The 13,880-nt window shown below is 36.7% G+C and overlaps 1 protein-coding gene across 1 annotated transcript in view; it reads right to left on the reverse strand.

Annotated features, from left to right (window-relative positions):
- Window positions 1–1,529: 1,529 nt before the first annotated feature.
- The window catches only part of PKD1L1 (polycystin 1 like 1, transient receptor potential channel interacting), a 166,545-nt gene continuing 154,194 nt past the window's right edge, over window positions 1,530–13,880 (reverse strand). The window contains exons 47-52 of the mRNA XM_044001117.1: window positions 12,600–12,704; window positions 11,816–11,956; window positions 8,932–9,066; window positions 3,828–4,058; window positions 2,460–2,624; window positions 1,530–1,948 (exon numbers count right to left, since the gene is read on the reverse strand). Coding sequence (XP_043857052.1) covers window positions 1,766–1,948; window positions 2,460–2,624; window positions 3,828–4,058; window positions 8,932–9,066; window positions 11,816–11,956; window positions 12,600–12,704 — 960 coding nt within the window. The 3' untranslated portion in view covers window positions 1,530–1,765. The remainder of the gene's footprint in view (window positions 1,949–2,459; window positions 2,625–3,827; window positions 4,059–8,931; window positions 9,067–11,815; window positions 11,957–12,599; window positions 12,705–13,880) is intronic.

Genomic DNA, 13,880 nt, shown 5'->3' on the forward strand with positions numbered 1-13,880 from the left:
TTTACAAATATGAGACCAAGGACAGCTAGATGGCGCAGTGGATAAAGCACCAGCCCTGGATTCAGGAGTACCTGAGTTCAAATCTGGCCTCAGACACTTAACACTTACTAGCTGTGTGACCCTGGGCAAGTCACTTAACCTCAATTGCCTCACCAAAAAAAACAAAAACAAAAACAAACAACCAAAAAAAAAATGTGAGACCAAATTTACAAAAGTCTGGGTTCCCCTTTGCAGCCATAGCTGAATGAGGAGGTAGCATGCTTAACACCATAATATAATACTGACTCAGGCTAATTTCTAGTAGGGAAACAAAAAATATCAGTTGCCAATGCTTTGGGCTTCTGCTGTCATGGAGTTGTCCTGACAAAATTTCAATATACAACTTCCTGCTTAGCCCTCTGGACAGCTTGTCTTCATGGACTCCTAGTTTGACTTCAGTCTGGCTTCCTGTTTCCTTGATCAGATCTCAGTTTGAACTACAACTTTCTTCCCCTTCCCCAGTCTCAAGTGTGACAACTACTTGTGGCCTGTTAATTGCTGCTAATCTGCAGTAGGAGTAGCTTCCTTGCAACTCCAACCATTCCCTTTGATCTTTTTCATTCCACCCATAGGGTTTGGGGGCCCAGTAATTATTGCTATTATTTTTACTATACTACAAGCAACAACAGGGTAAGGATTGTGTTTTACTCATCTGCATTCAAAAAAGCGGGGTGCTTAATGTATTGAATAAATTAATAAATTAATTAGGCTATAGCATATTACTAGATGGTCATGTCACTATCATGCTAATTTCCATCATGACTTATGCTTATGGATACCTGTGGAACCCAAAGTTGTGACTTCTGCAGAGCATCTAATTTCCTGGCACAACTATGGTCTGTGTTTTGCTGAGGAAAGAATATTCTCTAGGCCCAGGGGTTCTTAACTTTTTTTGTGTGTCAAGGACCCCTTTTGGCAATATGGTGAAACCTGGAGACCTTCTCAGAATAATGTTTTTAAGTGCATAAAATAATACACGAGATTACAAAGAAAACTAATTATATTGAAATAGAATTATTTTTAAAAAGACATTTAAATAATAGACACAGATTAATAACACCTAGGATATAACAGAAAAATGAGGTATGGAACTCGTAGTATTATCTGTGTACTTTCATTCACAGGTGCCCTCTTTTGCCAATCAGAAATCAGGAAAAACTGGCTAACCCATCTCCAATTCTCTCAAAGGTATGGGAGAAGAACAGTTCTTTACAGGAAATAATGCAGTGTGCACATATGCAAAAGATAGAAATATTGTTGGTATGAGAGTATCTAGTTCGACACATTTTATTAAACCAGAGCCTTAGAACTGCAAAGACAAACACACACAGAGTCCCTGCCCTCAAAGAGCTTATATTATATGGTTGAAAATAAACTGGGGCAGCTAGGTGGCACAGTGGATAAAGCACTGGCCCTGGATTCAGGAGTACCTGAGTTCAAATCCGGCCTCAGACACTTGACACTAGCTGTGTGACCCTGGGCAAGTCACTTAAGCCGCATTGCCCGGCAAAAAAAAAAAAAAAGAAAGAAAGAAAATAAACAATAAAAAATTTTATCAATGAAAAGGTAAATTTCTGATCAAGCCAAAGACTACTAGGAATTTTATATAGGATTTAGAAAGCTAATTATTTCACATCATCTCAATAATATTAAAGAAAAATGACCATCATCACCATAGTCCACTACCAAGGATCTAAAGAGCTGTATGATTTTGAAAATGGCAAAGCTATATGTTGCTTTCCGAGGAAAGTGAATTGATGGTATAAGCTAGGGTCTCATCCTTTTGTTCTACCTCTCCTTGGTCACTGGGTGGTTTTTCCAGAGGAGAATAATGAAGGCTGTAGTATAAGCCATTAACTCTCAACAGAAGTTCATCCAACAGGCTTTCAAATTCATCCAGATAGAAATTCTGAAAGGAAGAAAAAAATAGCAAATGTATCAAAGGATATGTGAAATTTGTCTTCTTCTCTAATAGCACTATGATAACCTCTAATTTTGAAAATGAGCCACACTTTCAAATTTCATTTGATGATTATATGGTTCTTTTTAAACAGATTACTGCAACTTTCCTCTTTAGATAGGATGTGGTTAGAAGTCTAAAGCCTTCCTTTAATTGCTAAAACAAACACACACACACACAAACAAACAGGAGAGTTGCTGTTCTGTTGGTTCATACAACCTTGAGCCAAAACCATTACTTTAAGAATAACACCAAGGGGCAGCTAGGTGGCGCAGTGGATAAAGCACCGGCCCTGGAGTCAGGAGTACCTGAGTTCAAATCCAGCTTCAGACACTTAACACTTACTAGCTGTGCAACCCTGGGCAAGTCACTTAACCCCAATTGCCTCACTCAAAAATAAATAAATAAATAAAAAGAATAACACCAACCCAATTTGTAGTCTGAGAGCCCAGTAGCTTACATTGTCCTGCACACTTGCTTCCTCTGCTATCACTGGTCTTTGTATTCCCAGAAAGGAGAGCACCTTCTCCCAAGTGTGGTCAGCGACATCTTTGAATTTCACCAGACGTGGACTTCGAAAAGATCTCTTTGCATCTTGCATAAAAGCAATGAGGGTGCCTCTCAACTAGAAAAGATCATTGCAGTATAAAATTAATCCAAAAAAGCTCTAAGGACACTGTTAAATAAAAATGCATTTCTAACCAGAATCTTCTAGGAGCTTATGGCTTAAATCTGGATTTCAATGAACATGACTTGGGATCAATGGCCAGACTTAGAATCAGCAAGACCTGAACTCTAGTCCTTCCCTTCATGTATACTACTTGTGTGACCATAGGCAAGTCATCGGAAGTTTTCTGATTACAAGGTCCAGATGACTTACTAATGGAGGAAATTTGCACACCAGGATTTTGCTACACTAAATAATCATAGGTGCAAGCTAAAACCAAAACAGAGCCAGAGGAGATTATAATGATTTTTGTTCGTTCTTTTTCTCTTCCTTTAATAAGCTTACAGACTGATAGAGAACTTGATGGAATTGCCTGTATCTGAAATGTAAATTTTCCTGCAAATTGGTTTAAAATAAAAACTGTATCAAGCAGGTTAGTTTTAAAAATTTGAATTGTTTCAGTGTGAATGGGCTTTCACAGTTCAGTGCCTGGTCATTTTGGCTATAGTAGACTCATGATATTTAATCTTAAGGCAGAAGAAAATGTCTGTCTTTTCAAAGCACCGTTTTTTCCCTCTTTAATTTGTGCTTTAGAAATTCTACTTATGGTTCCTGTTGATATTTATCATAAGAAAATAATAGAACCTTAGGTCTGGAAGGAGTTGTAGACATCTCACACAGCTTTCTTGTTCTATAAACAGCTGAAACCAGGAGAAATAAAGTGACTTGTCCAAAGTCAAATAGCTAGTTGGTAACAGGTTTGGCCCTAGAACCCTGTTCCTCTGAGATACCATGATATTACTATCATATAGAAAAATGTATTAAGTACTCCAGACCTCTATTGCTACTGGTAAGGCAGAGGTACACTGTGTATGTAATATGATAAGCCACAAATGAAATCCCATTGCAATACAAGCTTCTATATGACAAGGTGTTTAAGTCTTATCCAGCAGCCCACTCATTTCAAATAACAGTCTACAGAACAAAATTTGAGAACACAGCACTGATGGGAAATCACTGTAAGGGAATTTGACCTGCACAGTGCAGAAATACACAATGGGAACCAACGAGCATTGCACATGAAGTTGGTCTCTGGATATTAATTTAAACCTTTTTTCTTAATAGTCAAGTCTAAGCTATGTATTGCATTACAGTACTTACTATTCCAGACCACAAAATGATCACTGTTATGAAAAGGGTCCCATAATAATAAACTGTGGCATACTGATTAGACTTGTAAAGACTAAAGAATGTTCCCTTCTCTTTGATTCCCAGAAAACATAGCAACAGCATTTGGAAGGAGTCTGCAAAGCTTCTAAATGGAAAGGCATGAGTTGAGAACAGAAATCGCCCAAGGTATGAGTAGGTCGCTGTAAACAGGACACCAGCCAGCTGCAAAAAAATAAAAAAACAAACAAATAAACAATCCTTAGCCGAAAACAGCCTTTACAAAGAACTACACTGTGGCAGCAACAGAAGACATGTTTGGGTACATTAATACTCTTTTTTTTTTAAATGGGGAAGGTGGGAGAGAAAGTATATGTTATAGAAGGAAAAGACTTTCGGAGGAGACTAAAGTCCTTAAAGGATATGCATGGTGATTGCTTTAAAGTTCAATTTAATTCCAGATTAGGTTTAGTTATGGTGGCTGGAACAGAGAGATTTCTTAGACATGAGTTTAAGAGGCCAGATCAAAGGCTCAGTATATTTGCTTATACAGCCCACTCTAGCAAGCATTTAAAGCAACAAGTATTTTCTGAATGCCTTCAGGGTGGATGGGACCATATCTAGGCAAGCATCTCAGGGAACATTTCTTGAAGTACTTACTAGACTGAGCACAGCACTTGGCCTCTGAATGGAAGATAACCTCCAAATGACTTAAAGGCCTGATCTCATTTGTTCTAAAATTGTACACTATGTCTTACGGGGTTATTCTTTGGTTACCTCTTCCATTTTTTTCTGTCCATAACTACTGGTCCTTTTTTCTTATTAAAGAGAACCAGTGATTTTTATATTTATGTGTACATATATAATTATATTAATATTTCTATAAAGCCACATATTTTATATTATTTTCCTAAAAATGATATGTGTTATATCCATATACACAGAAGCAATATGTCATAATGAACAAAAAGTTAGCCTCAAAGTCAGAAAGACTTGGGTTCAAGTCCCATCTCTGACACATACTGGCTTTGTGACACTAGGTAAGTCACTTAAATTTTCAGTGCCCCCTTGGCAACCCTCTAAAACTACAAATTGCTGAACTGATGTTGATCTGCTTTGGCAGAGAGAACTACTCATGGGGAATTTCTTGCATCAATGAAATCAGAGGTGGGAGAGGGGATAGGAGAATAAATAATAATCATAATCATTTATATAATGTTTTAAGGTTTACAAAGTCCTTTATAAATATTACCTTTACAAATATTTACCTTTATAACAACCCTGGGAAGTAGGTGTCATTATTATTCTCATTTCACAGATAAGCAAATAGGTTAAGTGATGTGCTGAGTTTCATACAGCTGGGATGTGTCTAAAGTCAAATTTGAACTCAGGTCTTCCTGACTCTAGACCCAACGTTTTATCCAATGTGCCACTTAGCTATCCTCTGTCTGTGTCTAATTCTCTTAAGATCTAGCCTAGTATCTCATCATAGTTTGTTAACCCTAGGTAGTCTATGGCAAAGCTTCCTAAATTGTAGGTCATAACCTCATTTGGGGTCATGTAACTGAATGTGAGAGTTGCAAAAAAAATTTGGCACCAATGAAAGGTTATGTATACAAATTTTATATGCCTATATATCCAGGGTTGCATAATAATTTCTTGGGCAGAAAGAGTTATAAGTGGAAAAAGTTTAAGAAGCCCTGGTCTTTGGTACCAGGTTCTATAGGCTCTACTAAATTGGAAGGGCTTTGTTATGGTTCTGGTAAGAGGCCACATGACTATTATTAAAGGAGAATCTCATCACCAAGTCAATAGCATGCAAGCTCTTTGAGATCAGGAGCTATTTCATTTTTTTTATCCCCAACAATTAGCACCATGCCTAATATGTAGTAGGTACTTCATAAATGCTTGCTGATTGATCACTTAGTTGCAAAGTAATACTTTTTTTTGGTTCACAGCAATTCTATAAGACCATAGTCAGAGAGGGGTTGTGTGGCCTGTATCAGTGAAGGAAGGAAACACAGTGATGAAATTACAAATTCTTGAAATGTATGTAGATATTATATATACACACATATACATACAAACACACTCCCCTTATGACAGAGTTTGGAACTAAAGACTGGTGGTCTGGTAATGGGAGGCAAAGAAATATTTACCTAGGCATTCATGCTAGTGCAACTGACTTACAGTCAGTTGACAGAGCCTAAGGAGCACTAAGTAATAGGGAATTGAAATCCTTTCACTGTATGCGTGAAATGACACACAGCAGTAAAACATGTTTGCACATTACCTACATTGGCTTGTGTTCATGAAGTACTTTAAAGACAAAGCAAAAAATGAGTGTGGACCAAAAAGGAAGTGAGCAAGTCATGGAGTAAAAATAAGAGATAATATATGGACAGCCCAAGTTTTGTATTAGCATCCATAAAATATCAAGAGAGCTAGATGAAAACCTCCAGTGCACTGGGTAGATGATCTATGGAGAATTTGTGGAAGAACTTGTACAAGAATCACATAGGATGAGAAGGCAATTTGTATCAATGGATCCTGGCATTCCAGAATTCTATGCAAGCATCGTCACCCTAGAAGCTCACTCCACCCCTCTACTTATCACAGTGCAAGTCCCCCAACCTCTGAAGCCTCTCCTTTGATTGGCTGTTTTCTCCTAGAACCCCCATTTAAGGGATGATGCCTGGGTCAGTCATATCTTCATTCTTTTCCAGGCTGCACTCTTATGCCTTTATCTCTTCCCCTTTTCAGTCTCACTGGTGTTGTCTTCCCCCATTAGAATATAAGCTCCTTGAGAGTTGGAACTGTCTTTCTGCTTGTATTTGTATTAACATTTACCATAGTATAAATAAAGCACTTAACAAATGCTTATTGTTGACCTGACTTGGAAGCCATGTTCACATTGTTGAGACTATGAAATCATTGTAGCATCAGAGTAACTTTCTTGAAAACATTTGATTCCCTTTTATTTTGTTGTATTTTGTGTTTACATGATAAAATTGTATGACTATGGCAATATTTTTTACCATCAGTGGGTATGATCCTACCCACACGTTTTACATGTCTATGCTTGATAGTATGTATAATATATTGTAGAAAAAATAGTTCCTTATTTTAAAAAAAATCCGTATACTACTAGGGGCAGCAAGGTAGCATAATGGACGGAACTCTGGGCTTGGAGTTAGGAAGAAATGAGTTCAAATCTGGTCTCAGATTCTTACTAGCTATGTGACCCTGGGCAAGTCACTTAACTTCTTTCTTTCTTTCTTTCTTTCTTTCTTTCTTTCTTTCTTTCTTTCTTTCTTTCTTTCTTTCTTTCTTTCTTTCTTTCTTTCTTTTGGGTGAGGCAATTGGAGTTAAGTGACTTGCCCAGGGTCACACAGCAGTACATGTCAAGTGTCTGAGGCTGGATTTGAACTCAGGTCCTCCTGAATCCAGGGCCGGTGATCTATCCACTGTGCCACCTAGCTGCCCCTTCTAGTTTCTTTATTTGTAATATGGGAATAATAATAGCATCTACCTCCTAGGGTTGTTGTAAAACTCATATGAGATAATAATTATAAAGTGTTTAGCACAGTTCCTGGCACCTAGTAAATAAGCGCTATATGAATATTAGCTACTGTTATTACAAAGTCTTACATTTGGGTAGAGGTCACAGATAATCTAACTAGGTTTCTTTAAGGAAAAATTGTAGGAGTTAAAAGTCAGAGAGAGGAGAATACATGCTTGTGTTCCCTAGGTCAGTTTAGTCATTAAGGATATAAAGTCAATTAATAGTAAGAGGAATTTTAACTGATGTTAACAATTGGGTTAGTGTGAATAGTGAAACAAATACTGATATTTAGATAAATGCTGTGGAATCATTTTGATGGAACAAGAAATCCATTATATTATATCAGAAATTCAGTTCAAATGTTTAGATGAAATAAATGAATGTATCATGGCATATTTATGCTTCTTGTTAGCCATGTATAATTGGTTATTCTTATTACTGCAATACTATAATTAATTACTTCTGTGTGATAACTTGTTTTCTGTTTATAGACTACAAGGAACCTGAGCCCTCATTTGTGTCATCTTGGGTTTGGTTTCTCTGTACCTGATGTTGCCAGATCATAAGGCCTTTATCACAAAATAACCAGCACCATCTTGTACATGGTAGTAGCGAGCTGAGGCATGAGGCAAAGCTCATCATTGGGATTTACATAATCTAACTAGATATAACCTTAAGCCTCCCAAACACTATAAATAAAGTGATGGCATTTTACATCATATCGCCACAGGCTAAAATACTTATACTTTGTTATCCTTGTAGGTAATTGGATGAATATGGGATTTCAGTGGTATGGGTGACTACCTTCACTGATGTAGATCACAGCTCCTCTGTAGGCTTCTCATTCTACCTGATTCTTGTCTATTTTGTTCCCCATAAATCCCCAAGAGAGCATCTGACCCACTGTGCTGAAGTCAGGGCTTCTGCTGGTTCTCTCTCTTTTTTTTTTTTTTTTTTTAGTGAGGCAATTGGGGTTAAGTGACTTGCCTAGGGTCACACAGCTAGTAAGTGTTAAGTGTCTGAGGCCGGATTTGAACTCAGGTACTCCTGACTCCAGGGCCGGTGCTCTATCCACTGTGCCATCTAGCTGCCCCTCTGCTGCTTCTCTTAATATTTTATAGCACTCACATGGTCCCTATGTCACTTCCCTTTCTCACCATGGGACTGACCTACTTTTTTTCTTCACAGACCCTCTCAAGGATGTCTTTTACAGTATTCTAAACTTAAAAGGTACCTTTCATCCAATGATTCCCCACAGTATTTTACCCACTTAGCTGTTCTCACAGTACTAGGGGAGAGGAATCTTCTTAACCTTCCATTGACAGCTGTGAAAGCATAAGGTCTGGATGTTCAAAGGCTTGACCTAAAACTGAACTGTGGGGGATGACAGGCCAGAGTTGTGAATGACTGTCCCAGGCGACCATAAGTTTATTTTCATTTGCTACTATTTTAAAAAGCACTTTAAACTAGAAGGCATGATGATAGCTTCAAGTCCTACTAGGAAGGGAACTTGCTCAAGAAGAATAGTTTTACCACTGGCAGAATAATGTTGGAGCAGGAGAGTCGTATCATGGTCAGGCTGGGAGCGATTGGTTTGTAAATGCCAAGGAGATGGAGGCATTTTATTAACAAGAGGAATAAAAGGATTCCTTGAAGACATCGGTCCCTCTGAAACAGAAGAATACAACATCTTATGCTATCATATCAATTAAATGCAATTTTACATATGAACATATTTGCATTGTACTACAGTTTTTTAAAAGCTAGAGGCTGTGTATAATATAGAAACAGTTTTAATTTGATTTGAGTAACTAATACATCCTTTAAATACCCAAAGGTAAAATGACCAGTAGACATTTACAGAGAAGGATCAGACAGAAATGAAAACAAGTATCTTCCAAACCTATAAATTGGGCCTTTTAAAATCTACATGACAAAAAGTACCAGACGTGTGTGTGGGTACAATTTAAAATTTCTTAGCCAGTTATATCCAGATAGGGACCTTACATATGACTCTGCCATATGCAGTCTGTGTCTCTTAAGGATCTTTCATTGTTGTATTAGTATATTATCTCATCCTTCACTTTATAGAACAAACAGCAATCACGTAACTCTGTTGGTTAATTGCCAACTACAGATTACAGTCATATAACTATAAGGAACATTGCCTTAAACTTGATTTACCACCACCAATTCTATCCCCAACCTTCCAAATAATTCTCCCACCATATATCAAGTTCCATTGCTAGAAAACTATCTCTGAATTTGAAGCTTCTTAGTCTCCTAGCATTCTTAATACTGAAAAAGATGCATAAAATGCCTGGAAAGGGTAACACTAAGGTTATTCTGCTACTGGATTAAGTAGGGTGGAAGTTCCTTAATAATAAGTACAATATAGGTATGCAGAGTGGTATGGGTTAGTAGGCCAAAAAAGAGACAGAGAGGAGGTTAGAAGGACTCAAGATAAACTCTGTACACTGCAAAATTTTATGTAGATTCAGCTTGGAATAGTCAGTAAAAATAGTGATAGATTTCAGTGGACTGAAAGAATAATTCATTCAATCTCAGAGTTGGAAGTTTCTTTTACTTATCATTCAGTGTAATCTCCCATACAATGCCAGAATTCCTTCAACTACATTCCTAAAAGGAAACTTGGCATTGCCAGTTACAGAGAACTCAATATGTCATAAACCAGCTGATTTCATTGTAGGATTTCTTCAATTATCTGAAAATTATTTTTGTTTCCTGAGTCAGAAAGACCAGGATTCAAATCACATCTCTAACACTAGCTGTGTGACCACAGGCAAGTTATTTGACTTCTCTGTGTGTTAGATAGCTCTTCATGACGATTGGTTATAGACATTTTGTCATTTCATTAGGAGAGAAAGCTCACATAATGGAAGCCATCCTACTGATAATAAGATATATCCCTGAGGTATTGTTATATTGATATATGATAAGAGCCTCATATCCTTTAACCCACTCACTCTACTATCTTGACTAGAAATCCCAAGTGTTGCTATGTCTTGTTGCTATGTCATTTTATGTTTCTTTTCAATCTCCTTAATTTTATGCATATATGTATATATATTATTTCTATATAATATACCTCTATGTAATATATTACTATATATACATATTTTATGTGTGTGTATATATAATATAGATATTATATATATATTTATATATATAAATACGAAGAATGTATGTCCTTCATTTCCATATTCTAGGAAAGAATTTTATCCTTTCAAGTGTTTTGCAATACCTTTTAATACTACCAGATGAATGCTACCATATGAATGACTATGCATAAATTATCTTAAGTCCCTTTTCATGAAACCTTTTAATGGCTTCCTATTATCTAACCAAGTCTAAGTGTCTTAGACTGGTATTCAAAGCATTCTGCTATCTAATATTTTCAATGGAACATCTCTATAATGAAGGCTACTCTTTCTCCAGTATTTTCTTACATTTCTCTCATTACTGTACTCTATCTTCTTGCCAAACTCAATTTCCTGTACAAGTTTTTATACTTTCCCATCTCTGTAGCTTTCCTTATGCTCCTCTCTATCCCTAAAATCAGCCCCACCTTCACCAATATCACCCCAATGAGATTCTATCTTTTAAAATCCAGCTAAAACATCATTTCTATGGTTTTCTCTGGTTGTAAAGGATCTTTTCTTCCCTCAATTGTACACAGAACTTTATCAAAGTATGAAGTAGAACATAAGTTCACATATCTCTTATTCATCTATCATTTTCTATTTTATACTTAAATACTTTAATGGATTGTTGCATGATTGTTGGTTCTCTACTCAATGGCACAGATTGTAACTCATCCATCCATGTCTCCTCATCCTTTAAGATGTTAGTCCAAGTCCTTCCATAAATCCTTCCATAGGGGCTCCAGCTAATGTGCTGGAAGCATTCATATAGATCTCTTGACAGTCAATTAGGCAAACAGAAATATGGATTTGGGGAGGCCATTGTTCCCAGTAGAACTGGGGATCTGAAGTAATTGGAGGCATTTTAAAGACTTTCTGGTCCCTTTTCAGGATCTTTTACCTGTATCCCTGAACATCTTAAAGTGAGAGCAGAAAGGATTATCCCATGTGGCAAAAAGTAATAAAGTTAGGAGGGATAGGGAAAATCTTAGAGAGAGGGAGAGGTCAGAAGTACTCTTTAGGTAAGGTTTACTATGTATATAGTACTTGGAAAAAATGTAAAGAAAATTTAGGAAATAACATTTTATATTTGCAAATAAATTTTATGTCTGACACTGCTAAGTAACTCTGATGAGTTAAAAAATTCCCCATAGATTCAATCTTTTTTTAAATAATAAGCCTTACAATACAGGTTCAGTTTTATCAGTGTCCTAAAGCAATTACTTAGGTTTTAATTATATGTAATTTTATACCTGACGCCAGGATAAAATAGGATTGAAGTCCACAAATTCTTGGAAAAATCCCTTATGAAACTGGTCAATCACATCCACCACAAGGATAAAATGAAAAATGGAGTGTGCAAAGTAACAAAGACTCATTCCAATTATGCACATCTAAAAAATTAAATAGAAAAATAATTCTATGACACTTTTCTATTTGAATAAATTCATTTCTGCCCACCACCTCATATAGTTCTCTATCCATACTTCTTAATTGATTATTATATTTTAGTTCTACAATTTTAAAATGGGAGAAGAAAAAACTATCCAACAACTGCAAAAGATGTTAGAAGTTGCTACAAAATATACTTTTTCATTAAATCTGTTCTTCTGTAGGACGGAAAATGTACTATTAAGTGACAAAGAACTCTTTACTATTACAGAAAATGGCAGAAAAGAAGCTACACTTGCTAGCTGTGTGAGCCTAAGCAAGTCATTTAATCCCTGTATGTCCCAGTTTTGTCATCTGTAAAAAGGGGATAATAACCTATCCACTAGGGTTGTTGGGAGGATAAAATGAGAGACCATTTGTTTTTGTTTTTTGCAGGGCAATAGGGGTTAAGTGACTTGCCCAGGGTCACACAGCTAGTAAGTGTCAAGTGTCTGAGGCCCTATTTGAACTCAGGTACTCCTGAATCCAGGGCCAGTGCTTTATTCACTGTGCCACCTAGCCACCCGAGATACTATTTGTAAAGCACTTTGTAAACCTTAAAGTGCTATATAAATGCTGGTTGTTTGTTGTGTTTGTTGTTGTTACCTCCAGCCAGTTCCATGAGTCTTGCCAGTAGTTAAGGATCCCTTTCTGAATCATAATGAACATTTGAAAGCAGAGGTGAATGAGGCTGAATACCAAGAAAACCAACTATTTTAAAAACAAACAAAAGAAACAGAATGTTTTCAAGACTTACAAGCTGATTTAATTTTTTGGCACACTATTCTACCACCCATGTTCTGACTATAGCACAATGCAATTTCTTAATCATCTGTGAGTTCTGCGCTTAGACTTCTTACTTAGGCAGGAGAAGCAACATGGTACAGGAGATAGAGAGTTGACTTCAAAGCCAGGAAGATTTGGTTTCATACCCCACCTCTGACAAATACTAGCTGTGTGACTCTGGGCAAGGGGTTAACCTCTCAGTGCTTCAGACAACTTTCTAAGACAAGCAATTGTAGAAGGGGTGCCTACCTGCCTTGTTAAATGGAGTTCCTCAGCTGGGGTTCCCAAAGCCACAACATCAGGCATTCCTTCTCTATCCTATCTTATTTATTCATCAATACTTCAAGCCTCCATCAGTGAGCCCATCAGGGTGGGTACCTCCCACCGAACTTGACATATTACTTTCTGTTCACATTTATTTTCTATTTCCAATTGAAATGCAAGTTCCATGAGGGCTTAATCTTTGTATCCCTCCCTCTCCTTCCCCTTCTTGCATAAATATTTTAGGGATGAATGAATGAAAATGGACATATTTGGGTTTGGGGTTTGGTTTTTTTTTTGGGGGGGATATGCAATGATTTCTATAGAAGACTTGATCATAAGAATTACACCACCTGCTTGACAACTAAAAATTACCAGAGGTAGAAACAAGGCAAGGTCTAAAAATTGCATACGTCTCCACTCTACCCCATTGGCCTTGTGCTTTGAAATGAGTGTTCCCATGTGTTAATGTAAAATGCATGTGATTTGTTTTATGAAATATTTTTTTTGCTTAGAACCCTGGAAAGTTTTAGGATTAGAATTAAGTGCATTTATTAAAAAGTCCTCCACTTCTACCACTAAATATTATCCTAGATATCTCCCCACATTGTCTATTTGAGTCACAGGATAGCTTTATATCCTAGTTTTCTTTTTAAAGGTTTGTTGACAACACATCTCTACCAAAAATGTTAATAAAAATTTCATCAAGTAACTACTATGTGCAAAGTACCGAGAGAGACTGGGAAAATTACAAAGAGTGTATATATTCTCTCTCTCCAACAGAATTCTAGATTAGACATAGTTCCTGTCTTCATGTAATTTATAGCCTAATAGGAAAAT

The sequence above is a fragment of the Dromiciops gliroides genome, chromosome 1, assembly GCF_019393635.1.
Source record: "Dromiciops gliroides isolate mDroGli1 chromosome 1, mDroGli1.pri, whole genome shotgun sequence".
NCBI lineage: Eukaryota > Metazoa > Chordata > Mammalia > Microbiotheria > Microbiotheriidae > Dromiciops > Dromiciops gliroides.